Here is a 25,826-nt window from a genome sequence, read left to right on the forward strand (position 1 = left end):
AAAGGCAAAGCCCAGCACCTAAATCCTCCAGAGGAAAATTGATATATAAAACCCAATTCCTAAGATATTACAAGAATTAACTCACATAATTTATGTGAGGTTCCCAGCACGGTTCTTGACACGTAGTGTACACATTCTTGTGAGCATGTCGCGGATGTTAAAAAAACAATATTGCTTTAGTGAATGAATGCATGTTGTTTCTGTAAGGAAAAATATAAACTAAAAATGAGAGACAGAAAGCAGGTCTCTCTTGAAAGAAGTGGGAAGGGCCTTTTCTTCCTCCTGTTTCCTAGAGCATTTCCCTTAGAAAACTCGTAAGTTCTTTGTCTTCCTGTTTGAAATGTATGTAAGTCTTTGAAAAGCTAAATAAGGCTCTTGCCAACTTTGTAACTCAGGAATGTTTGCTCTCAAGGATCTGTGAGTCATCCCTTTGAAATGTAAACATCAGGGGATCCCTGGGTGGCTCAGCAGGTTTAGCACCTGCCTTTGGCCCAGGGCACGATCCTGGAGTCCTGGGATCGAGTCCCACGTCGGGCTCCCGGCATGGAGCCTGCTTCTCCCTCCTCCGGTGTCTCTGCCTCTCTCTCTCTCTCTATCATAAATAAATAAATCTTTAAAAAAATGAAATGTAAACATCAAAGGAGAGAGGGAGGATAGGTGCCTAACTCAGCAGATGTCTTGCTCCAAGATCCAAAACTCCCTCCTTTCATAATGATATGAGAAGTTTGTTTTCCTTCTGGTTAAAGCCAATTAGCTAACACAAATGGCCACCCTGATTACCTGATGATGTTAGGATGAACTATGTGTGACAAATGGTGCTGTTATGTCTTCTTGAGGACTAGTTATGATCTATCTTGGGAACATGTATGTAATAGGTTGTATCTCCTTGTCTTTTGTGACAGGGTGAGATTCATCTTTGCAATCTCCCAAGATTGCCTGTGATGCACATCACATTCTGGTTTAATGCTTATTCACTAATGAAAATGTGCTCTTTCTCTACTGCCTTTGTGGAGAGGATTGCTGGGATGGGAGACGATTTTGTTTTTAATTATATTCCAACTCTGCCTGCTGGCAAGGAGCGCTTTGACTTAAACCGTTTTCAATTTAACAGGAAAACATCTTGGCTCTCACAACTCTCTCACAACTCTGGTCTTTCATTTTAAGTTGTTTGAAATATTAATTTAAAATAGCCAGGAGACTGTTCGGTCCGTGAGACACCAAAGAAATTAAAAGAAATTCAAAAGCGGAAAGTACGGTATTATTGGGCTGAAAGGGCGGGAAACGTCCGGAGGCTGCGCGGAGGTCCAGACCCCGCCCCTAAGCTTGGCCACGTCCCTTCAGCTGCGCACTTTTTGCCAAGTCCAGGCCACCGTCCGCGGCTTGTCCCCGCCAGCCCCCCCACCCCTCCACCCCCCCCCCCACCACAAGCTGCGCACGCGCACTCTCCTGCAGAGACCCGGAAGCGGAGCGAAGGGCACCATCAGGTAAGTGGTGTCAGATTTTCTGGTTCGTCAGTGGTCTCTGCGGGACGCTCCCCCCGCCCCCGGCTCCGATCCGCAGCACCCGGGATTCCGGGGTCTCCACGTACGTTAAAATGCCTTCGCTGTCCCGGCAGCACCGTCAGACACTCCAGGCCTGGGAGCTCCACTGCGGATCCGGGGGTCCAAGTCTGTTTCGAGTTAAAATCGCTGAGGCGCGTTCCCGCCCCCCAGTCTTTCCGCCTTCCGTCCAGGTAGACAGCGCCTGCCGGGTCTCTTTCCTGCTGAAAACCCTTCCCGGACTCCCGCACCTCCGGCCCTTCCCCTCTCCGCCACGCTGTGTAAAGTCTTTCCTCGCTGGCCCCCAGGGCGGACGCGATCGTGCAGACCTCGACCCCACATCTCCATGGCCTTGGGGTTCTGCAGGCACACCTCTCTCTCCTGACGCCGCCTCCATCTGCACCAACTCCGGAGCCTTAGCACTGCACTTTGTACTGCTCCCCGCCGTAGGAGTGCCTTCCGCACAAACTGCATGCCACTGGCCGTGCGTGTCACGGTGTGTGTGCGTCCCTGAAGCCCTCCTGGAAAGTGTTCTTCCCGGGCAAAGGACGTCTGCAGTCCGTACCTGTGAGTGTGAGGGTGCGGGGCGAAGCAGAGAGTCTGAGGGAGAGTAAGAAAGACTACGTGTGAGAGGGAGGGAGGGAGGGAGGGAGGGAGGGAGGGAGGGAGGGAGGAAGGAAGGAAGGAAGGAAGGAAGGAAGGAAGGAAGGAAGGAAGGAAGGAAGGAAGGAAGGAAGGAAGGAAGAAGGAAGGAAGGAAGGAATAGAGGGTGGATGTAGAGAGACCGTAAGAGTGGAGCGAGCCAGAGAAAAGTAGAAGTAGAAAAAAAAAATAGAGGAATCTAGATTAAAATATATCTCCAGGGCGGTGAAGGATAGCACACTGGACGAGAGCGGCCTTAACTGGTGATAGGAGTGGGGCAGCAAGGAGCAGATTCATCTTCTGAGACAATGGGGGAGGAATAGAAGAATTGGGACCTTGGTAGACGGGTGATGCGGGGACGGCAGGAGGGGCGAAGGGTGACAGAGGTCGCAGAGGGACTAACAGAGCAGGGAGGGCGTCCCCTGGCTGTAATCCTTTCATTGGCTTCCTGTTGCCCTCAGGAAAAAAATCCAGACTCCATCGTAAGGCTGAGGGCTCCGCTGGGAGCTCCGGAGGTGGGGTGACTTTCCGGAGTTGGTCCAATTTGAGGGAAGGAGCAGGCTTTTCTTTCCGGCACTGACCAGACATCGGACACTGGCTGCCCAGCCGGCTGCTGTGATGAAGAGGCCGCTGCTCAATGTAGCTGAGTCAGTTTACTAGGACCAGCCCTGGGGCAGTTTGTGCCTGAATCCCCAGGGGGTGGATTCAGGACACGCCCTCTGGTGTTGACATGGTTGACTTCGCTGGGGTTTCTTAGGACCCATAAGGGGTTGAAGAGAAAATGTCACCACTTGGGGGGCAATCTGTAGTGGTTTTGGTGGAGGATCTCACTATTAAGGGCAAAACATTACTGAAGGTATGGTGTTTTGTGGAATACAAACGACATACTGGGACGTTGCATTAGACAATACTTGAGTCTTAGAGTATGTAGATCATGACAGACGTTACTCTTATGTTATGACATTGTGGAGGTGCCTGACTTTTGGGTACAGACTCCAAAATAGGAACATATCAGATGCTGGGTTGGTGGGTATCTTTTTGCCAAAACCAAAGATTGATGTAAGGAACAGTTTGGGATTCTTCAACACTGTATAGATGATTCAGAGGTTCTGTCCTGTAGTAGTGTGGGGTGTCCATTGGGAATGCAGAACAAACACCATGGAAACTTGCAGGAGTGTCTGAGTCAAGAAGGCAAAAAGTGGGGGACTGGGGCCCAGGTGGTGGGGGTTTTCACTGGGGCAGGCTTGCTGGAGGTGGGTCTCTGCGAACAGCTGCAGAAGGGCCGTAATGTCCAACAGTACAACAGTCTCAGGATCCTTTAGACCCTGCCACTGCTCATCAATTCCTATCTTACCTTTAGGCAGTTACTTTGTTCACCATATACATGTGGTGGTATTGCCCCATCTTTTTTTTTTTTTTTTGTATATGTTTTTATTGGAGTTCGATTTGCCATCCCTCAACCCCCTACTCATCTCCCTTTCCACCACCCCTTGGTCGATTCCCAGAGTTAGGAGTCTCTCATGTTCTGTCACCCTCACTGGTATTTCCCACTCATTTTCTTCCTTTCCCCTTTAATCCCTTTCACTATTTTTCATGTTCCACGAATAAATGAGACCATATAATGTTTGTCCTTCTCCGACTGACTGACTTCACTCAATATAATACCCTCCAGTTCTATCCACATTGAAGCAAATGGTAGATATTAGTCGTTTCTAATGGCTAATATTGCGTTGTATACATAAACCACATCTTTATCCATTCGTCTTTTGATGGACACCGAGGCTCCTTCCACAGTTTGGCTATTGTGGACATTGCTGCTATAAACATTGCGGTGCAGGTGGCCAGTGTTTCACTGCATCTGTATCTTTGGCGTAAGTCCCGAGTAGTGCAATTGCTGGGTCGTAGGGCAGATCTATTTTTAACTCTTTGAGGAACCTCCACACAGTTTTCCAGAGTGGCTGTGCCAGTTCACATTTCCACCAACAGTGCAAGAGGGTTCCCCTTTCTCCACATCCTCTCCAACATTTGTTGTTTCCTGCCTTGTTAATTTTCCCCATTCTCACTGGTGTGAGGTGGTATCTCATTGTGGTTTTGATTTGTATTTCCCTGATGACAGGTGATGCAGAGCATTTTCTCATGTGCTTGTTGGCCAAGTGTATGTCTTCCTCTGGAAATTTCTGTTCATGTCTTTGGCCCATTTCATGATTGGATTGTTTGTTTCTATGCCATTGAGTTTAATAAGTTCTTTATAGATCTTGGATAGTAGCCCTTTATCTGATATGACATTTGCAAACATCTTTTCCCATTCTGTAGGTTGTCTTTTAGTTTTGTTGACTGTTTCTTTGGTTGTGCAGAAGCTTTTTATCTTAATGAAGTCCCAATAATTCATTTTTGCTTTTGTTTCCTTGCCTTCATGGATGTATCTTGCAAGAAGTTCCTGTGACCAAGTTCAAAAAAGGTGTTGCCTATGTTCTTCTCTAGGATTCTGATGGGTTCTTGTCTCACATTTAGATCTTTCATCCATTTTGAGTTTATCTTTGTGTATGGTGTAAGAGAGTGGTCTAGTTTCATTCTTCTGCATGTGGATGTCCAATTTTCCCAGCACCATTTATTGAAAAGACTGTCCTTTTTCCAGTGGATAGTCTTTCCAGCTTTGTCGAATATTAGTTGACCAAGGAGTTGAGGGCACATTTCTGGATTCTCTATTCTATTCCATTGATCTATGTGTCTCTTTTTGTGCCAGTGCCATACTGTCTTGATGATCACAGCTTCGTAGTACAACTTGAAATCTGGCATTGTGATGCCCCTGGCTCTGGTTTTCTTTTTCAATATGCCCCTGGCTATTCAGGGTCTTTTCTGATTCCACAAGATGATTTGTTCCAACTCTCTGAAGAAAGTCCATGGTATTTTGATAGGGATTGCATTAAACGTGTAAATTGCCCTGGGTAGCATTGACATTTTCACAATATTAATTCTTCCAATCCATGAGCATGGAATATTTTTCCATCTCTTTGTGTCTTCCTCAGTTTCTTTCAGAAGTGTTCTGTAGTTTGTAGGATAGATCTTTTACTTCTTTGGTTAGGTTTATTCCTAGGTATCTTATGCTTTTGGGTGCAATTGTAAATGGGATTGACTCCTTAATTTCTCTTTCTTCAGTCTCATTGTTAGTGTATAGAAATGCCACTCACTTCTGGGCATTGATTTTGTATCCTGCCACACTGCCAAACTGCTGTATGAGTTCTAGCAATCTTGGGGTGGAGTCTTTTGGGTATTTATTTATTTATTTATTTATGATAGTCACAGAGAGAGAGAGGCAGAGACATAGGCAGAGGGAGAAGCAGGCTCCATGCACCGGGAGCCCGATGTGGGATTCGATCCCGGGTCTCCAGGATCATGCCCTAGGCCAAAGGCAGGCGCCAAACCGCTGCGCCAACCAGGGATCCCTCTTTTGGGTTTTCTAGGTAGAGTATCATGTCATCCACGAAGAGGGAGAGTTTGACTTCTTCTTTGCCAATTTGAATGCCTTTAATGTCTTTTTGTTGTCTGATTGCAGAGGCTAGGACTTCCAGTACTATGTTGAATGGCAGTGGTAAGAGTGCACATCCCTATCATGTTCCTGATCTTAGGGGAAAGGCTCCCAGTGTTTCCCCATTGAGAATGATATTTGCTGTGGACTTTTCATAGATGGCTTTTAAGCCGCTGAGGATTGTTCCCTATCCCTACATTCTGGAGAGTTTGATCAGGAATGGATGCTGTATTTTGTCAAATGCTTTCTCTGCATCTGAAGAGGATCATATGATTCTTGTTTTTCTTTTGATGATATGATCTGTCATGTTGATTGCTTTATGAGTGTAGAACCAGCCTTGCATCCCAGGGATAAATCCCACTTGGTCATGGTGAATAATCTTCTTAATGTACTGTTGTATCCTATTGGCTAGTATCTTGTTGAGAATTTTTGCATCCATGTTCATCAGGGATATTGGTCTATAATTCTCCTTTTTGGTGGGGTCTTTGTCTGGTAATCGAATCAGGGTGATGCTGGCCTCATAGAACGAGTTTGGAAGTATTCCATCCCTTTCTATCTTTCTGAACAGCTTTAGTAGAATAGGTATTGTTTCTTCTTTAAACGTTTGATAGAATTCCCCAGGGAAGCCATCTGGCCCTGGACTTTTGTGTCTTGGGAGGTTTTGATGACTGCTTCAATTTCCTCCCTGGTTATGGGCCTGTTCAGGTTTTTTTTATTTCTTCCTGTTCCAGTTTTAGTAGTTTGTGGGTTTCCAGAAAGCATCCATTTCTTCTAGATTGCCTAATTTATTGGCATATAGCTGCTCATAAAATGTTTTTAAAATCGTTTGTATTTCCTTGGTATTGGTTGTGATCTTCCCTTTTTGATTCGTGAATTATTAACTTGAGCCCCCCCCCTTTTTTTTTAAATAAGTCTGGCTAATGGTTTATCTATCTTATTAATTCTTTCAAAGAAGCAACTCCTGGTTTTGTTGATCTGTTCTACAGTTCTTCTGGTCTGTATTTCATTGAGTTCTGCTCGAATCTTTATTAATTCTCTTCTGCTTGGTGTAGGTTTTATTTGCTGTTCTTTCTCCATTTCCTTTAGGTGCAAGGTTAGCTTGTGTACTTGAATTTTTTCCAATTTTTTTGAGGGATGCTTGTATTGTGATATATTTCCCTCTTAGGACTGCTTTTGTTGTCCCAAAGATTTTGAACAGTTGTATCTTCATTTTCATTAGTTTCCATGAATCTTTTTTTTTTCAAGAGAATATTAAATCGTTTATTGATTACACATGATAATGGACGATACACAAGCTTTCCAATGAATCTTTTTAATTCTTCTCTAATTTCGTAGTTGACCCATTCATCTTTTAGCAGTATGCTCTTTAACCTCCACATGTTTGAGTTTCCTCCAAGTTTCTTCTTGTGATTGAGTTCAAGTTTCGAAGCATTGTGGTCTGAAAATATGCAGGGGACAATCACAATCTTTTGATGTTGGTTGAGACCCAATTTGTGACCCAGTATGTGGTCTATTCTTGAGAAATTTCCATGTGCACTTGAGAAGAATGTTTATTCAGTAGCATTTGGATGTAAAGTTCTGTAAATATCTGTGAAATCCATCTGGTTCAGTGTATCATTTAAAGCTCTTCTTTCTTTGGAGATGTTGTGCTTAGAAGATCTGTCATTTGCAGAAAGTGCCGTGTTGAAGTCTCCCAGTATTAGTGTATTATTATATATGTGTGTCTTTACTTTGCTTATTAATTGATTGATATACTTGGCAGCTTCCACATTAGGGCATAAATATTCATGATTGTTAGGTCTTCTTGTTGGATAGACCCTTTATGTATGATATACTGTCCCTCTTCATCTCTTACTACAGTCTTTAGGATAAACTTTAATTTATCTGATATGTGGATTGCTATCCCTGCTTTATTTTGAGAACCATTTGAATGGTAAATGGTTCTCCAACCTTTTATTTTCAGGCTGTAGGTGTGTCCTTAGGTCTAAAATGAGTCTCTTATAGAGAGGAAGTAGATGCGTCTTGCTTTTTTTTTTTAATTTTTTTTTTATTTATTTATGATAGTCACACATTGAGAGAGAGAGAGAGGTGTAGACATAGGCAGAGGGAGAAGCAGGCTCCATGCACCGGGAGCCCGATGTGGGATTCGATCCCGGGTCTCCAGGATCGCGCCCTGGGCCAAAGGCAGGTGCCAAACCGCTGCGCCACCCAGGGATCCCTGCGTCTTGCTTTTTTTATCCAGTCTGAATCCCTACGTTTTTTGATGGGATCATTAAGCCCATTCACGTTCAGAGTAACTATTGAAAGATGAATTTAGTGTCATTGTAATACTTATTCAGTCCCTGTTTTTGTGGGTTCTTTGGGCTTCCTCTTTCTTTTACAGGGTCCTCCTTAATAGTTCTTGCAGAGCTGGTTTGGTGGTCAGATATTCTTTCAATTTCTGCCTATCTTGGAAGCTCTTTATCTCTCCTTCTATTCCGAATGAGAGCCTTGCTGAATAGAGCATTCTTGGCTGCATGTTCTTCTCATTTAGGACCCTGAATATATCCTTCCAGCCCTTTCTGGCCTGCCAGGTCTCTGTGGAGAGGTTTGCTGTTAATCTGATATTTCTCCCCATATAAGATAGGGATCTCTTGTCTCTCACTGCCATAAGGATCTTTTCTTTATCTTTGGAATTTGCAGGTTTCACTATTAAATGTCGAGGTGTTGATGGAGTTTTTTTTTTTTTTTTTTTTTTTTTTTTTTGTGGGGGGGACCTCTCTATCTCCTGGATCTGAATGCCTGTTTCCCTCCCCAAATTAGGGAAGTTCTCAGCTATGATTTGTTCAAATATGCTTTCTGGCCCTCTGTCCCTCTCGGCGCCCTCTGGAACCCCAATTAAACGTTTTTTCCTCCTGCGGCTGTCATTTATTTCCCCTAACCTTTCCTCTTGGTCTCTTAATTGTTTTTCTCTTTTTCCTCAGCTTCCTTCCTTGCCATCAACTTGTCTCCTATGTCACTCACTCTTTCTTCTACCTCATTAACCCTCATTGTTTGGACCTCCAGTTTAGATTGCATCTCATTTAATTGATTTTTAATTTTGGCCTGGTTCAATCTAAATTCTGCAGTCATGAAATGTCTTGAATCCTTTTTGCTTTTTTCCAGAGCCACCGGTAGCTTTATAATTGTGCTTCTGAATTGGCTTTCTGACATCAAATTGTAATCCAAATTCTGTAACTCTGTGGGAGAGAGTACTGTTTCTGATTCTTTCTTTTGTGATGAGTTCCTTCTTTATAGTCATTTTGCTCAGTGCAGAGTGGCTGTATGAGCAGGCCAAGTCAAGAATATCAACGACGACCTAGGTAAATTTCACCCTAGATGATTCTGCCAAGGTCAGAAACCAGAAATTGAAAACAAAGATCAGAAGGTAATAAAACAAAAGGCGCTACAGTGAAAAACAAATTTTAAAACAAGGTAGTAAAAAAATAAAGGGCCTTCCTAAAGAAGAGGGAAAAAAATGTAGAAAGAAATGGGAGTGGGCCCGGGAGATGGTGGTGGTGACGAAGTTGTAGTGGAGGGAGAATGTAGTCTACCTGAGGCATTCTAGAGGGTGATATTCTTGTTTCTGAGTATATTAAGTTCTGTATATTAGAAGATGCTCAGTCCCTAATTTATATAAACTAGAAATACTTGTAGAGGACCCCAACATTGACCACCAAAACATAAGTGAGATAAAATATGGGGGCAGAATTAGTATTAGGAATCTCACAGAATGAGGGGAATCCCTGGGTGGCTCAGCGGTTTAGTGCCTGCCTTTGGCCCGGGTGTGATCATGGGGTCCTGGGATCGAGTCCTGCGAATGGCTCCTGGCGTGGAGCCTGCTTCCTCTGCCTGTGTCTCTGCCTCTCTCTCTCTCTCTATCATGAATAAATAAATAAAATCTTAAAAAGAAAGGAATCTCACAGAATGAAACACATGGTATATCCCTTGGTTCTGGGTGCATGCTGTAGTCATGTTTTAGAAGGTATTAACCTCCGCCATTGTCAAACAAAATGAGGCAGATAAAACAAAAAAACACAAAAGAAAGAAAACATAATCTTGTATATCTTCCAAAATTAAGTTGTGTATGTTGAACAGAATCTAGAAGTGGAAAATATATCTAGGACCTGTAATTGTAGAAATATGAGAGTCAAAAAGGAAAAATCTTAAAAATGAAGAGGTGGTAAAATTTTGTAGTTAAGGTGGGAAAAGAGAAAAAAAATGGAAATTTACAGTCTGATAAAAAAAATGAGTTGTACTGGAGAAAGGAAGAAAAAAATAGGAGGGGTACCGTCTGGTTCTATATATTGTAAATCCCTCGACTTCCCTTGGAGCTTTGCAGCGCAGCTTGGTCAAGAACTTCCTCTTCCCCCTGTTCTTCCAGTGCGTCTTCTGGGGGAGGGGCCTGCTGTGCTAATTCTCAGGTGTGTGCACCTGGGGGAGCTGCCCTGCCCTGTGCCAGGTCCCCGGCTCAGTGGGAGCTGTTTACCCCGTGAGGCCCCTGTTCCCTGGGGGCCAGCTCTGTCCCAGGAAGAACGACAGCACCGGCGGCAGCCAGGTGTCCAGCTCTGGAGTCAGCTCCCGCAGTAACTACCGGGGTCTCACTGTCTGCACTGGCCTGGATGCTCCAGGGCTGGGGGTGCCTGGTGGCTGGAGAGTCCTTGCTGTCCGATGCCCTACCCGCCTCCGCCTGTCCCGGGGGGAGTACAGGATCGTGGGCTGTGTCTCCCCCCCAACCACACACCCCGCGCCTTGGGGCCTGCGCTCCTGGGATCGTGCTCCTAAGGCCGCAGCTCCGGAAGGCTTCAGGGCGCAGCCCCCTCCGTCCCGAGCTGCCACTTGAGCTGCTCCTGAGACCCCGCCAGCTGCGTGCCCCAGCCCTTTACCGAGATCCGCCCACAATCTGTGGCGCGTTTCCTCTGTTAGTGACCCCGGGAACCTGGAGGCTCCACTGCCCCTCCTATGATTCTGCCCGAGTTCCCTGCTAAGCGCCTTTCAGTCTGGGAAGAATCCGGTGCGGATTTTTAAAGTTCCTGGTTCTCTGGGGCAGGGCTTTCCTGTCCGGGAGGCTCCCCCCACCCTCCCCGCAGGCCTAAGCCTGGCTCCTCCCCGACTTGATTCTTTTTTATTTTTTTCCTCCTTCCTTTTTAGAAGCGAAAACCCTTCTCTCTGTAGCGTTCCAGCTGTTTTCTCTTTAAATCTCAGGTCGAATTCTTAGGTTTTCAGGGTGATTTGAAAGTTATCTAGGTCAATTGGTGGGGACAGGTGACTTGGGCACCCTACTCCTCCGCCATCTTGCCCTGCCCCTATATCGCCCCATCTTTAAAACAATCCACAGAAAGGCCTTTTACTACATTCTCCTCTCTTTAAAATAAAAAAGCCTTTATTAGCTACATTTTCCACTCTGGTAAGTGCCCTTTCTTATGCTCCATTTCAGAGCAGAACACACTAAACACGTGTTTATACTCTGATTTAGGTGTTGCTTCCAGTTCTCACTTTTTTTTTTAAAGATTTTTTTTAAATTTTTTATTTATTTATTCATAGAGATGCAGAGAGAGAGAGAGAGAGAGGCAGAGACACAGGCAGAGGGAGAAGCAGGCTCCATGCAGGGAGCCTGACGTGGGACTCGATCCAGGGTCTCCAGGATCACGCCCTGGGCTGCAGGCGGCGCTAAACCGCTGCGCCACCGGGGCTGCCCCAGTTCTCACTTTTTTAAAGAACAATTTTATTTATTAGAGAGAGAGGAGAATGCATGAGCAGGGGGAGGAAGGAGAGGGAGAAGCAGACTCTTGGCTGAGCAGGGAGCCTGACTCAGGGCTTAATCCCAGGACCCTGAGATGATGACCTGAGCTGAAGGCAGATGCTTAACTGACTGGGCCACCCTTGTACCCCCAGTTTTCACTTTCATATCTACTATGCCAGTGAGCCTTTCCCTGTCTGAGTCACCAGGGACCTCCCCACTTCTCAGTCCAGGCATGTTTGCAGAGTATACAAGACATTACTTTTTTAAAAAGACTTTATTTTATTTATTCATGAGAGAGAGAGAGAGGCAGAGGGAGAGGGAGAGGGAGAAGCAGGCTCCATGCAGAGAGCCCGATGTGGGACTTGATCCCGGGTCTCCAGGACCATGCCCTGAGCCGAAGGCAAGCACTAAACCACTAAGCCATCCAGGGATCCCCTGACATTACTTGTTAATGTTTTAACTTAGAACAAAAGAAATAAAAATTAGATGTTTACTCAAAACGGATAAGGGAATACATGGTTTCCAAAAAGCCTTCTGAGATATGGGGGGAAAGTTTGAAAAATTCAGCCCACTCTGATCTGTTTCGTTTAATATCTCCGATCTTAGCTCCTCCTTATCTCTTCCACTCACCCCACTCCAGCCATGCAGGGCTCCCTTGACCTTTCTGGAGCCCAGAATGCCACTACCCCAGGGTCTTCACATAGGCATCCTTCTGCCTAGAATTTTCTGGCCCCTCATATGCAGGTGGCAAAATCTCTTCCTCCCTCAGGTCTTTGTTCTGATATAACCTTTCAGTGGTGCCTGCTCTGTCTTGTGTCCCCCCCCCCCCCAGCTCCCACTTGTTTTAACATCCAGTTACTCCCTAACCCCCAGTTCTGGTGCCTCTTGCCTGCTCTGCATGTCTCTCTCTGTTCCTTCCCTTTCTACTCATGACAGCCCATGATAGCAATGCCGCCCCAGGGGAGAGCAGAGCCAGAAGGCAGGAGGTGTGCTGGGCTGGCCTCCTGTGAGTGTGCTCTACCCAGCTGCTCCCTGGATGGCCGAGACATTTTGCAGATTTAGCTCTTGTGCCCCCTCCCAGAGATTCCCTTCCAGTAGTCTGGGGGGATAAGGCCCAGCGTCAGTGCTAGTGAAGTATCCCAGGTGCTCCTGATGTGACTCCAGCATTGAGCAGCAAAGCCCTGGGTCCTCCGTTTCTGAGGCTGACAGCAGCTCCTAATCCAGGGAGAGGGGAGGGGGCCCTGCTCTGTGTGGGGTGTGGTCAGGACAGGTCTGTGACCTGGAGGGGAGTGTGGATCCAGCCCAGGTCCCCACTGCTGTAGTGAGGGGGGGGACTTCCCCAAGGCGGGGGCCAGTTCTGAAGAATGCGCTGGGAACAATCATTTGTGTTGGTGTCTGGAGGGGTTCATGGTCCCTGAGTCTCCTGTGGCAGTGGCCGCAGGGACTGTTGTCTCCCCATGGAGAGGTCTTCCCATGTGAGGTTGTGGTACAGGAAGGAGGGAGATGATTCTAAGCATTCAGCTGCATATTCTTGACCCTCAGGACTGAATTCTCAAGACTGATCTTGTCTGAGGAAGGAGGAAGGAAGGAGTCAGGCATGGCTGTTTGTCAGGTAAAGTCATATTGTTGGTTGCTTTTCCATCTCTCCCTCTTTCTGTGCCCTTCTTGGACTCGCTCATCTTCCCTGACTCTGACTTGTCCACGTGAGCTGTGTGTGTCCACACTCCCCGAGCCTTCCTTCAGTCCCTCTCCTCTCCACATAGATTCCATCTCACGGTGCACCAGTGATGTAGAACCTGTAGGAGGCTGCCCCCCAGGCATGTGCTGCTGGCCTTCATAGCAGGTGTGGGTTTGAGATGAGTGTGGGTCCCATGGTGTCAGGACAGTTGGGCAGCAGGGTTTGTTTTAGGGGCTGCCTCTTCATGCATTGTTAGCTCTCTGTATACTAGGATCAAAGGACCTACATGTAGAAGTCATGTATTAGTGTGTACGAATAGTTGGAAAATTCTAGAAAAGAAGTATAACAAGAGGAGATGGGTTCTGCCTGACTTGCATTCAGTGGTAAACAAGCAAACCATGGTGTTTCTGATTCTAAAATACTAATGATGTAGAATAAAGTTCAGAAACACATCAGTAGAGGATGTTTTATTCCATAATTGGTTTTAAAATATGGAATCAACCTAAATAACCAATAAGGTCAGCACATCTATCCGACAGAGACCATGGTATTCCCACAGCAACTCTTGTGTAGCAGATGTTTTAGGTAAAAATGATGGTAAGATAGCCAAGATGTACATACAACTTTATCTTCACCATCAGACTGTAGCCAAATTCTGGTTTTACCATTATTTTTAAGTATTATATCTGTTTTATTTTCAACATCACATGAGTGAGTCATATATGTATGGATATATTGATTGATTGATTAAACTCTAATCAAAGAAGGAGCTTAGGCACTAAGATATAGGGATGTCCCTTCCTGTCATGTTCTCCATTGTTCATGTCTCAATGGGGAACCACTGTTGTCATTTCTGTGACAAGAGTCAGTTCAAACTTTATAAAAGATGCTTTTACACAAATAAAAAATTTTAGAAAAAACCCCTCAATGAAGTTTGTTGTAACATTTTATTCTGCACGTTAAAAAAAGCATACGCAGCATGTCTAGACATTATTTTCATGTTAATAAACACAGCCACAGCTTGCTTTTTGATCCTCACTAGAGCATTTTCTTAAGATGCATGGGATGTTTACTATTTTTCACTGAAAGAAGGAATGCCACAGTGGCTGTGTATGAGCAGACTGACCTCTCTGCAGATGTCTGAGGAGTTCTCTGGGTTGGGCAACTTGACTTGTGATTACTGGGTCAAGGATGGTGCATTTCATATGAGGACAGATTCTGTCTGGCACGACTCCTAAAGCTGCAAAGTACAGCATCGTGCAGCAACATGTGAGATTGCCCCCTGATGTAAGCAAAACTTGGTAGTGTAATCTCTTTGTGTTTTGAAAATTGGAGGTAAAAGGACAATCCCTTGTATTTCCTTTTTCTACCTTCTTGTAACTTTCATTATTTTTGTGGAATAAAACATAGATTTTCACACTTTGCTGTTTTCCTTTGATATATTTTTAGGAGCTATCTTATATTTTGTAGTTTAATTCTTTACATACATGCTTGTGTCTTTCTTATTTTATCAGTGTTTTGCAGTGAAACGTATCTTTCCTTCTTGCTCTCTGGTTTCTGATCTTGCTTTGGGAGACTTCACCTAGTGTAATCTCAAAGTACTGTGTCCCACTTAGCACTCTCTTTGTTTAAAATTACTTTAAGGCCAGCCCTGGTGGCTCAGCGGTTTAGCGCTGCCTTTAGCCCAGGCAGGGCCCGATCCTGGAGACCTGGGATTGAGTCCCACGTTGGGCTCCCTGCTTGGAGCCTGCTTTTCCTTCTGCCTGTGTCTCTGTCTCTCTCTCTCTCTCTCTCTGTCTCTCATGAATAAATTAAATCTTTAAAAAAAAATAAAATTAATTCGGCTTTTTAGTGTAAAAAGCTTGTAGCTATTCATTTCATTGAAAAGTTTCATATAACACACATACAATAATAGGTTCATGTGTTGTTTGGCAAGGCTCTCCATGTTTTCTTTTCAAGATTATTTCTCCTCAACATAATGGAGACTGTTCTTTGTTTTTTTAATCCCATGTTTCTTCTGAATTTGAATTGCTCTGAATTTCTGAATCCCTGAGGTCTTTCTTTACGTCACCACATCTTCCAGTAAGAATTAGGTTTATCAGTCTTTGATCATGTCTTTGTTCTGTCTTTCAGTGAAGTTTCTTCTTTCTTTCTTTTTTTTTTTCAAGACTTTATTTCTTTATTAGAGTGCACAAGCAGGAGGAGTGTCAGGCAGTGGGAGAGGGAGAAGCAGGATCCCCACTGAATAGGGAGCTCAACGTGGGGCTCAATCCCAGAACCCTGGGATCATGACCTGAGCCAAAGGCAGATGCTTAACTGACTGAGCCACCCAGGTGCCCCTCAGTAAAGTTTTCTAATTTCTTCACATGCGTTGGGAAATGCTTCAAATACATGTCCTGGTACAGCTGCTAATGGGAATGGGTGGTTCCTACGGTACCACCCCCATCAGGCCTCTCGCATACCACACAGTAGTGACTGGCAGGGGCCTAGCTGGCCTACATGCCTCAGCCTCACCTGTGGTGGAAATGCTTCCAGTGCTTAACTGTGGATTGTGATGCTTAGTGGAATGGTCTTGCTCAATAATAGCTTTTTAAATGTGTTTGGCATGATTTCTAATCATCCATTATTTCTTCAAAGATCTGCTGTGATTAACTTGTGTTCTACTTAATCTGTTAAATTAATGTCTGACATTAATAAAGTTCCTCATCATGAATCATTTATTGTTGTCGGTTTTTTTTGTTTGTTTTTTTAATTTTATTTATTTATGATAGTCACACAGAGAGAGAGAGAGGCAGAGACATAGGCAGAGGGAGAAGCAGGCTCCATGCACCGGGAGCCCGACGTGGGATTCGATCCTAGGTCTCCAGGATCGCGCCCTGGGCCAAAGGCAGGCGCCAAACCGCTGCGCCACCCAGGGATCCTGTTGTCGTTGTTAATGGAATAAACTCCATAATGTTAAATGCCTGACTTTACTGGCATTTAAATTTATATTTTTGCATATAATTTGTCACACCTGAAGATACCTCTTGTGCTCTAGATCCTCTAAGTGTGCAGAACTCTCACTAGTGTAGAGAACATAATATGTACCATGTCCATCTAAACAACTGCACACTGGATATTTTTCTTTTACATAGTTCCTTTATTTTCCACAGAAGTAGGAAATCTACAGTGATTTAGTGGATTTGATATCCTCTGATGGAAAAACATAGTAAGAAAAGTTAGGAACATATACATTTCTCACAATTATCTATTCGTGCTCAAAATGGAGTCAGCACATTAATTTTAGTTGAACTGATCCTATCTCTTTCCTGGTCACATTTTGTGTGAACATGAGAACTCTACTCAAGGTTCCTTGATGAAATGTGTTTTCATTTCAGGAACAGTTGACATTCAAGGATGTGGCCATAAAATTCTCTGAGGAGGAGTGGGAGTGCCTGGACTCTGCTCAGAGGGCCTTGTACAGGGACGTGATGTTGGAGAACTACAGGAACCTGGTCTCCCTGGGTGAGGATAATATTCCTTTAGAAGTTGGGATCTGCCCTGCTTGACCTATATTGAGGCTGAGTACCTTCTGAAATGAAAAACGTCATGAGGCAGCATCTAACTTTCACCTCTTTCTTTCTTCATATGATCTCTCCATTCTCCCTAGATTAATGGTGTTTCCAGAAGCTGAGTAAGAACAAAACTATATGGCCAGCTTCAAAAAATATCTGATTCTAGACCCACTTTTATCCCTGTACATTTTGACTCAGTAGTTCGTGAAGAGAGCTGGATATCTGTTTTAAAAATATCCCTTAAGCATTCAGGAATGGACAAGTTTGTGAAGAAATTTTTCTAGACACATCGGTAACATCCTCTTCTCCTCAGCTGAACAAAGGGCTAGAATTGTATTCTGGAAAAGACACAGCATATTATTTTCCTTTCTTATTGTCCCTCTTTCTGACCTGAATAACATTTTTATTTTGGAGTAAAGTGAAAACAGCGAAGTAGCCAAATGGGTGGGAACACAGGGAAGAGCTCAAAAGGGCAGAGAGGGGATCACATCATTAATAGTGTTTGGGCAGTTTTCTCCCACTGGGAGAGTTCTGTGGGAAACAGAAGTTTCCTTCTTGTGAGCTCTTGGAGGAAAGTTTACTTCCCTTCCCTTTGTCACTCCTTTCTTCAGACATGTGGCAGTGCATCCTCCCAACTGCTAGCTCATGCAAAGACCAAGGCAAGATCTTTATAATGACTTATAGCCTCTATTATATGCCCCTATGACCTCTTTTTTTTTTAAGATTTTATTTTTAAGTAATCTCCACAACCAATGTGAGGCTTGAACTTAACTAACCCAGAGATCAAGAGTCACATGCTCTACAGGCTGAGACAGCTGGGAGCTCCCTTAAGACTCCTTTGGTCCTCTGACCCCAAGGAGTGCTGGGAGGCTGGTTTTCAGGGGTCCTCTTTCTTTCTTGGCTTCATCTCATTCTTGTTCCCAGTCCACATGAGTAGGAGCTGAGGCCTCCCCAGTCCTGGCACCAGGCCTTTTCCATGATCCATCCCATTCTGTGTACTGGGAAGACCTACTCCTGGGGTGGGAAAACATCAGCATCTAGGACCCCAGAGCTCTATGCCTCTTGAGGCTGCCTCCCACCCCTCAACCGTTTCTTTAGTTCTGCTTTTGCCATATATCAGAGAGCGTGTCTCACAGAGAAGTGGGGTGGGTCTTTTCAATCCAATAGTAAAACTGTTCACTCAGCAGGCGTATAAGCATGTCCACACCACACCATGCCATAAGTTTGCTGTGTTGTGGTTTTGTTTCTTTTCTCTCAAAGTATTTTCTAATTTCCCTTGTGACTCCTTCTTCGACCCTTTGGTTTTTTTAAGAGTGTTTAAAATTTTTCGTGTATTTTTGAGCTTTCCAATTTTCTTTCAGTTATTCATTTCTAGCTTCGTTCTTTTGTGGTTGGAGAAAATAATTTGTATGGTTTCACTATTTTTCAATTTATTGAGACTTGCTTCATGGACCGATTTATGGTCTATCCTGGAGAATTTTCCACATGCATGTAGAGCAGAATGTATTTTGCTCTTACTTGGTGGAGTGCTTTCTATGCATCTGTCAGTACTCCTTGGTCCATAGTCTGCCTAAAATCATCTGTGTCCTTACTGATCTTCTGTCTGGGTATATGCTCCACTTTTGAAAGGTCTGCAAGTCTCCAAATACTGTTCTAGAACTATTTTTATTTCTCTCTTCAATTCTATAAATGTTCGTTTCACTCTATTTTAGGGTTCTCTTATGTATATGTTCATATTTGTTATAATTCCTTAATGAATTATCCTTTTTAAAATATACATATTGCCCTTTGTCTCCTAAAAATTTTTACTGAAGGTATATTTTTTCTGATAGTATAGCCATTGGGAAATGAAAAAATTCATTAGATTCACTATGTTGTGTTGCTCTAGACCCAAACCCATAGTATCTCCAAAGTATACCTGTATATGGAAACTTGACTCCTCTATATCCTGTCCTTCTCTCCTCTGGTATTGTCATAGATTATATCTCTATATGTTGTGTGACCACCAATGTAGATTTAGAATTAGTTTTGTTTTTTTTTTGAATCAATAGGAAAAAAGAGGAGTGACAAACCAAAAATACATTAATGCTAACTACATTCATTCCCTTTACCATTTTTTGTTGAACTGGTCTAGTAGCAAAGGACTCCCAGTTTTTGTTTTTTTGGCAATGTCTTAAGTTATCCTCTATTTTGGAGGATAGTTTTGAAATATATAGAATTCTTTGTAGAGAATTACTTTTCTTTAGCACTGTGAAAATATCATTCCATTGCCTTCTAGCCCATATAGTTTCTGTGTGAAATCAATGAGTACTTTTATTGAAGATCTCTTTCAGCAAAGGAACTGCCTACTACTGCTTTCAGGATTCTGTGTGTTTGGGTCTTAACAGTTTGATTAGGAAGTTTTTCACTGTGGGCTTCTTTTAGTTTATCTCACTCGGTGCTTGCCAAACTCCTTGGATACATAGATTTATGTATTTTATCAAATTTGGGAATTTTTCTGCCTTGTTACTTCAAATATTTTTTTCTGTCCTCTTCATTCTGTCCTTTCTAGGATTCTCATTTTGTTGGTACACTTGAAGGTGTCCCACAGGTCTCTGGTTCTCCTTCATTTTTCTTTCTGCTGCTGAGATTGGATAATCTCAGCTGACTTAGTCTTCAAGTTTGCTAGTTCTTTCTTCTGCATGTTCAGTTCAGTGTTAAGCTCCTTTAGGGCTTTTTCCATTTTAGTTTTTGTACTCTTAAGCTCCAGAATTTCTCTTCTGGTTCCTTTTTATAATTTCTGTCTCTATTGATTCTCTATTTTGGGAAATATTGTTTTCATTGTTTCCTTTGGTTCTTTGCACATGGTTTCATTTTAGTTCTTTCAATATATTCAAAACAGTAGCTTTTGTCTAGCAAAGTCTGATGTCTGGGCTTCCTCACGGACAATTTTTATTAAATTGCCTTTTTTCCTACATATGGGTTATACATCATTGTTAGTTTGCATGCCTTATAAATTTTTTTTAAAAGCTAAACATTTTGAATATTCTGACAGCTCTGGAAGTCACATTCTTCCCCACCCACACCCTCACCCTAGCATTGGATGTTGCTGCTTATTGCAGCTGCTATTGTTTGTTTAGTAATTTTTCTGAATTGATTTGTGAAGTCCGTATTCTTTGTCATGTGTGGCCACTCAAGTCTGTGGTCAGCTTAGTGGTCAGCTAATGATTTAACACAGAACTTCTCAAATACCTGAAAGCAAAAAACCTAAAAAGCAAAAAACTCCTAGTCTTTGGAAACAAACTCTGTATGTTTGTTTGGGAATACCTGAAAATCAGCTTGGCAGTTTACAATGGTGCCTTAGCCTTTACCTTCTGGTTTTGGCTGAGCATGAAGGTTGACAGACGCAGCATAGGGCTGCCTCATGTGATTTCTGAGTACTGACCCAGCCCTGGGCATGTGCATGACTTAGATTCCTAGGAATATGTTGCAGCTTTTCAAAGCCCTTATTTCCCAAAGCATTTCACCCTCTAATCCTTATTCTCTAGCTTTCAGTTTGTCTGCTCTTTGCCCCAACTGTCTGTCATCTGCTAATACATTTGCCTTTAAGTATGTTTTTTAACTGTCTCCCTCATAATACCTCTTAAATTAATAAGCAAAGTAAAGGCAAAACGTTTTGAGTGAGTTTTTCAGTGACCCACTAGGCAGGTCAAAGGAAAATCACAATTCATTGAGAATCAAGCCTGTTCTGCTACTCTCAGTAAGAGGGACCTATACCAGGAATGTGGGCTGCTCTTATAATGGATTGGATCAGGGGAAGTTAAAATGTCAAAAGCTCTCCAACTGAGATAGTTGCCTCTTTCTTAAGTATCTACATGTTTGATGTAAACCTTTGTTTAGTTTCCAGAAGCTGATAAAGTTGATACTGACAGTTTTTGCCAACTTACTTACTGTTTTTATGGAGAGATGCACTTATAATATTCTATGATTTTTATCCTGATACTTTTACCCAGTTCTTTATAATACTATCTGAAAACTGGTATTTCAGAAGTAAGTGGGCATGTATGTAACTTAGACTGCTAAAAATATGTGGGAGCTTTTCTCATCATATTTTTCAATTCTCATCTTGTGTGCATTTTCTGGAATATAAGTTCTTTCTCTTGTTCTTAAGAGAGAAATCATTAGGATTCCATAGTCTATAATTTTGTGTAATTATAGTTACTTATTTACCTTTTGGACTTATTTTGGTTTAATTAAAACATTTTATTTAATAACTTGTCATTTACAGATTATGGATTTTAGCATCTAGTTTGGAATATGACTGCAATTTATCAATTGTTAATGTTCCAAAATGCCTATTCTGCATAGAGTATGGATAGCTTTAGAGTAGATATTAAGAATATTTTGTTATTCTAGTGATGTACTAAATTCTTCCTGATTTTCATATAACCCTTTTAGTTTTACAATTAATAATTTCCATGTTTTTATCTTATTCATTAATTTTTTAAGAAGATTTTAAGTAATCTCTATACCTAAAATGGGGCTCAAACTTACAACCCTGATATGTCACATGCTCTACTGACTTATTAATTTTTTATTTTTTTATTTATTTTTATTTTTTTCTTATTAATTTTTTAAGTGGATTATTTGCCCCCCAAAATCTATTCCTTCATATAGAGCTGTGCTTCAGCATTTATTTGCATATAATAATTGTGCTGTAAATATACATTTGTATAATATGTTTCTTTTTTTAAAGATTTATTTACTTTAGAGAAAGAAATTAGGGAGGGATAGAGGGAGAGGGAGAGAAAAACCCAAGCAGTCTCAGTGCTGAGCCTGACATTGGGCTCAATCTCAGAACCCTGAGATCATGACCTGAGCTGAAATCAAGAGTCAGGCACTTAACTGACTGTACCACCCAAATCCCCCCAATATCTGTTTCTTTTCAATGTGAGACACTCATTTGTCTATTGCCAGTTGGTGTGTGTTTTGGTATGGTGGTCAAAGAATACACTTTCTTTCAGAACTTATGTAAATTTACATAGTTTGAACGATTTGGTCATAGAACATTTGAAAACAGGTTTTCAGGGGCACCTGGATGGCTCAGTTAAGTGTCTGACTCTTGATTTTGGCTAAAGTCATGATTTTAGGGTTGTGAGATGGAGCCCCACATTGGGCTTTGTCTGGGGTGTGGAGCCTGCTTAATACTCTCTATCCCTCTCCTTCTGCCCCTCCCTCTTTTTTTTTTTTTTTAAAGAGAAAAAAAGACAGAAAGAAAGGTTTCCCTTAAAATAATTTGAAATACATGTCATCTTTTACTAAAGGATTCTATTCACTTTGCATTCTTAAACATTTGTAGACTTTGGTTGAGAAGCTTTTATCTCTTCAATAAGCATTATTTTTAGTGTAACATCCATTTTGCAACTCTAGTTAATGTGAAGACTATCTTTTTTTATATCTTTCAGATAGCTCTGCTAGCTTCATGATCAAGGAATTATTACCAAAGAAAGAAATTAATAACAGAAAATTATGCCAACCTGTGGTTTTGGGAAGACAGGAAAGCCATGACCTTGAAGATTTTGATTTAAGGGAAATTTGGGGAAATATGTATGAATTTGAGAATAAGTGTGGACATGAAGAAAGAAATTCCAGGGGAGTGCTTGTGACAGATACTGTAAATCTCACTGGTAGAAAAGATAAACAAGACAGCAAATCCAGAACTAACTTACCTTTAAAGCAGAGTGTTTCTTTAAGAAAAGGTACATATCAATACTTTAAACAAGGGAAGTCATTAGTGAAGAATTCGTTAAAAATAAAAAATAATATGGTCTATGCAGGAAGCAAATATACAAAATGTTTGGAAAATCGAATTGGATTAAACTTTCAGTCACAACTGCCTAAAATGCAGAGATTTCAAACTGAGGAGAAAATGAATGAATGTAATCAAGTTGAGAAGCCTGTCAAAACTTGTTCTCCAATTGTGCCACTTCAGAGATTTCCTCCTAGTATCAAAACCAACCTTTGTAATAAATATGGAAGAGTTTCTATGTATCCTTCGTTGCTCACACAGCACCAGAAAACAAAAATTAGAGAAAAGTCATACAAATGTAATGAATGTGGAAAGACTTTCAGCCATCATTCAGTCCTTACAAGTCATCAGAGAATTCATTCAGAGCAGAGGCCTTACAAATGTAATGAGTGTGGTAAAGCCTTTAAGCAGTTCTCAAACCTCACAAGACATCAGAGAATCCATACGGGAGAGAAACCATATAAATGTAATATCTGTGACAAGGTCTTTAATCAAAATTCTCACCTTACAAATCATTGGAGAATTCACACTGGAGAAAAACCGCACAAGTGTCATGAATGTGGTAAGGCTTTTATCAAATGTTCAGACCTCTCGTGTCATGAGAGAATTCATACTGGAGAGAAACCTTACAAATGTAATGAATGTGGTAAGGGTTTCACCAAACGTTCGTATCTTTGGGATCATGAGAGAATTCATACTGGAGAGAAACCATACAAATGTATCGAATGTGGCAAGGTTTTTAGACAGTGGTCTACCCTCAGGATTCACCGAAGAATTCATACTGGAGAGAAACCATATAAATGTAATGTGTGTGGCAAGGCCTTTAGTCAAAACTCAAACCTTACAATTCATCAGAGAATTCATACTGGAGAGAAACCTTACAAATGTAATGAGTGTGGCAAAGCCTTTAAGCAATATTCAAGCCTCATAAGACATCAAAATATACATCCCGGAGAGAAACCATACAAATGTATTGTGTGTGGTAAGGCTTTTATCAAACGTTCACACCTTTGGGGTCATGAGAGAACGCATCCTGGAGAAAAGCCATACAAATGTATTGAATGTGGCAAGTCCTTTAGACAATGTTCTGACCTCAGGATTCACCAAAGAATTCATGCTGGAGAGGAACCTTAGAAATGTAACAAATGGGACATAAATCATTTAACTATTTTTCACAATACACTTTATATCAGAGAATTTACACTAGGGAGGACTAAGTCTCTAGTCCAAGATTAATCAACCTTGGATGTTAAATTCTTCACAGTAAGTAAAAGTCAAAATCATTTTAAGACTCATGAAACATGAGATGAGTGTCAGTCGAGCAAGGAGAGCTTAGGAATGTAGCATTTCCTTTAAAAATACTTTGATTACATGAGGTTTCTTGAAAGGCCTACATCAATCATGATTCATGTCTTTTGACCTGAAGTCTGAATTTGTTAATGTTACATCTTCATTACATGTTTTTCATGTGTTACCATTGATGGGCTCTGGGAGCAGATCAGTAAGATAAAAGGGCCTACTTTATTAAATGGGAGTCATTCACATCCATGTATCCTGAAGGAATGCTGAATTTTAACATAGAGTGTTTTGTGGAATTGAATACATGGGTTGAGCAGAGAATATATGTAAAACAATGATGTAAATAATAATATGTCCAGGATCCTTTCTACAGGATCCTGTAACAGAGGGCCACTGGATTATCAGAAACCATTGCTCTGCCAGAGGAGTGTGAAACAGCAGGTTTTGAGACTGACAGACTGAGATTTTCATGATGTGTTAGTAGGGACTGCTTATGTGATAGAAATAATGGAGAAATAATGGTCATTTCTCCCTTTAATGAAAATAGTGGTTGTATATCAAAGATGAGTGAAAAGTTATTCTTATTTTGGGGAACTAAAAGAGCAATTATGAGGAAAACTTAACCAGAATACAGTGTACACGTATAGGATCTGTGTTTAACCACTACACTGATGCTGCTTTACTCAGAATGTATTATACTTATGTTTTCATTAATAAAATTTAATCATTTTTTTTTCAAAATTCTAAATTAATCATGGTTTTTTTTCTATCAGATCAAGTCTATACTGTCTCATTATGGTACTTCATAACAAGGACTAATAGTACATCTTCAGGCTGTCAAGGCTAAAAGGCATCTGCAACAATTTTTTTCCATGATGGAATCAACATACAATTTTATGAATATATGGTCATAATTTACTGAGCTCTTCTCTCCGTCATCTGCTCCTTGGATATTTATGTGACTGTGATTTAAAAACCACAGCAATGCAACTTTAGATTCTCCCTCTAAACATTTGAAGTGCAATTCATGAATGTGCATCTGATAATATTTCTACATGCCTTTTTTTATGCCTACATGAGACCCATGATTTGCAGTGACCTTGATTTACATGAGGACACGTGTCTGTGTGTGTAATTAAAAAAAAAAAGATTTTAGTAAGTAATTTCTACACCCAGGGACTTGAACTCACAACCCCAAGATCAAGAATCACATGCTAGCTCTACTGACTGAGCCATCCAGGTGCCCAGAGGCCAATGTATTAAGCATATGAAAAATGTTAGGGAATAAGAAAATTTCAGGAATAGAGACAGGATATGAGAAGAGTTTACTCACCCCCCGCCCCCCTTCTGGGAGCCTTCATTGGAGTAATTTGGAAAGATCATTGATCATGAGTTTCCCCTTAAGAATGAACATATAGGGCAGCCCCGGTGGCGGTGGCTCAGAGGTTTAGCGCCGCCTGCAGCCCGGGGCGTGATCCTGGAGACCTGGGATCGAGTCCCGCATCGGGCTGCCTGCATGGTGCCTGCTTCTCCCTCTGCCTGTGTCTCTGCCTCTTTCTCTAGCTGTGTCTCTATGAATAAATAAATAAAAATCTTTAAAAAAAAAAGAATGAACATATATGCCCGGGGATACACTGGTTTTTATTTGTAGGCCAACTAAGAACTATACATATTAATTCCCTCAAAAATAGTTAATTTGTACTTTAAGATAGCCCACAGACACAAGATGAACCCCTATGCAAAATTTAGTCTTGGGTGTTAAGATTGATAATCCTAGACACCAAAAGGGAATGAAAACGTTTAATGCATAATGAGACTTTCTGGGGAGAATAGGGCAGGTTTCCAAAGTTGCTAGAAAAATGGCTTGAGAGAGCAAGAAAGGGAGACTCATTTTATGAGGTGGGTCCTGCAAATGGTTTGATCTTCCTGTGGGCATCAAAGGAGAACCTGGGCTTATAAGTTTGACCACCTGTGGAGTAGGAGGGAAGTGGGAGGATGCATTGAATATGTGGTTTTGGTTTTTTTGGAGGGAGGGGTTGT

At 41.9% G+C, this 25,826-nt stretch overlaps 1 protein-coding gene across 3 annotated transcripts; it reads left to right on the top strand.

Annotated features, from left to right (window-relative positions):
• Positions 1-1,430: 1,430 nt before the first annotated feature.
• LOC112643375 (zinc finger protein 677-like) lies at positions 1,431-24,538 on the top strand. 3 transcript variants are annotated; one of them, XM_049108363.1, is made up of 5 exons: positions 1,459-1,732; positions 1,847-2,105; positions 13,010-13,079; positions 16,523-16,649; positions 22,144-24,538. In XM_049108363.1, exons 3-5 carry the CDS (start codon positions 13,065-13,067, stop codon positions 23,619-23,621), a joined length of 1,620 nt encoding a protein of 539 aa, XP_048964320.1. In that variant the 5' UTR covers positions 1,459-1,732; positions 1,847-2,105; positions 13,010-13,064; the 3' UTR covers positions 23,622-24,538. The 3 variants fall into 3 exon arrangements, with proteins under 3 accessions (XP_035561490.2, XP_048964320.1, XP_035561486.2); XM_035705593.2 differs by having other exon boundaries at positions 1,491-2,105; XM_035705597.2 differs by lacking the exons at positions 1,847-2,105; positions 13,010-13,079 and having other exon boundaries at positions 1,431-1,484.
• Positions 24,539-25,826: the final 1,288 nt, after the last annotated feature.

This window comes from Canis lupus, chromosome 1, assembly GCF_003254725.2.
Source record: "Canis lupus dingo isolate Sandy chromosome 1, ASM325472v2, whole genome shotgun sequence".
In the NCBI taxonomy this organism is placed as follows: Eukaryota; Metazoa; Chordata; class Mammalia; order Carnivora; family Canidae; genus Canis; species Canis lupus.

Excerpts from the sequence above, each read along its gene's own strand:
- LOC112643375 (XM_049108363.1), top strand. Across the intron at positions 16,650-22,143 it reads CAGGAACCTGGTCTCCCTGG|ATAGCTCTGCTAGCTTCATG; the intron begins GTGAGGATAATA and ends TATATCTTTCAG.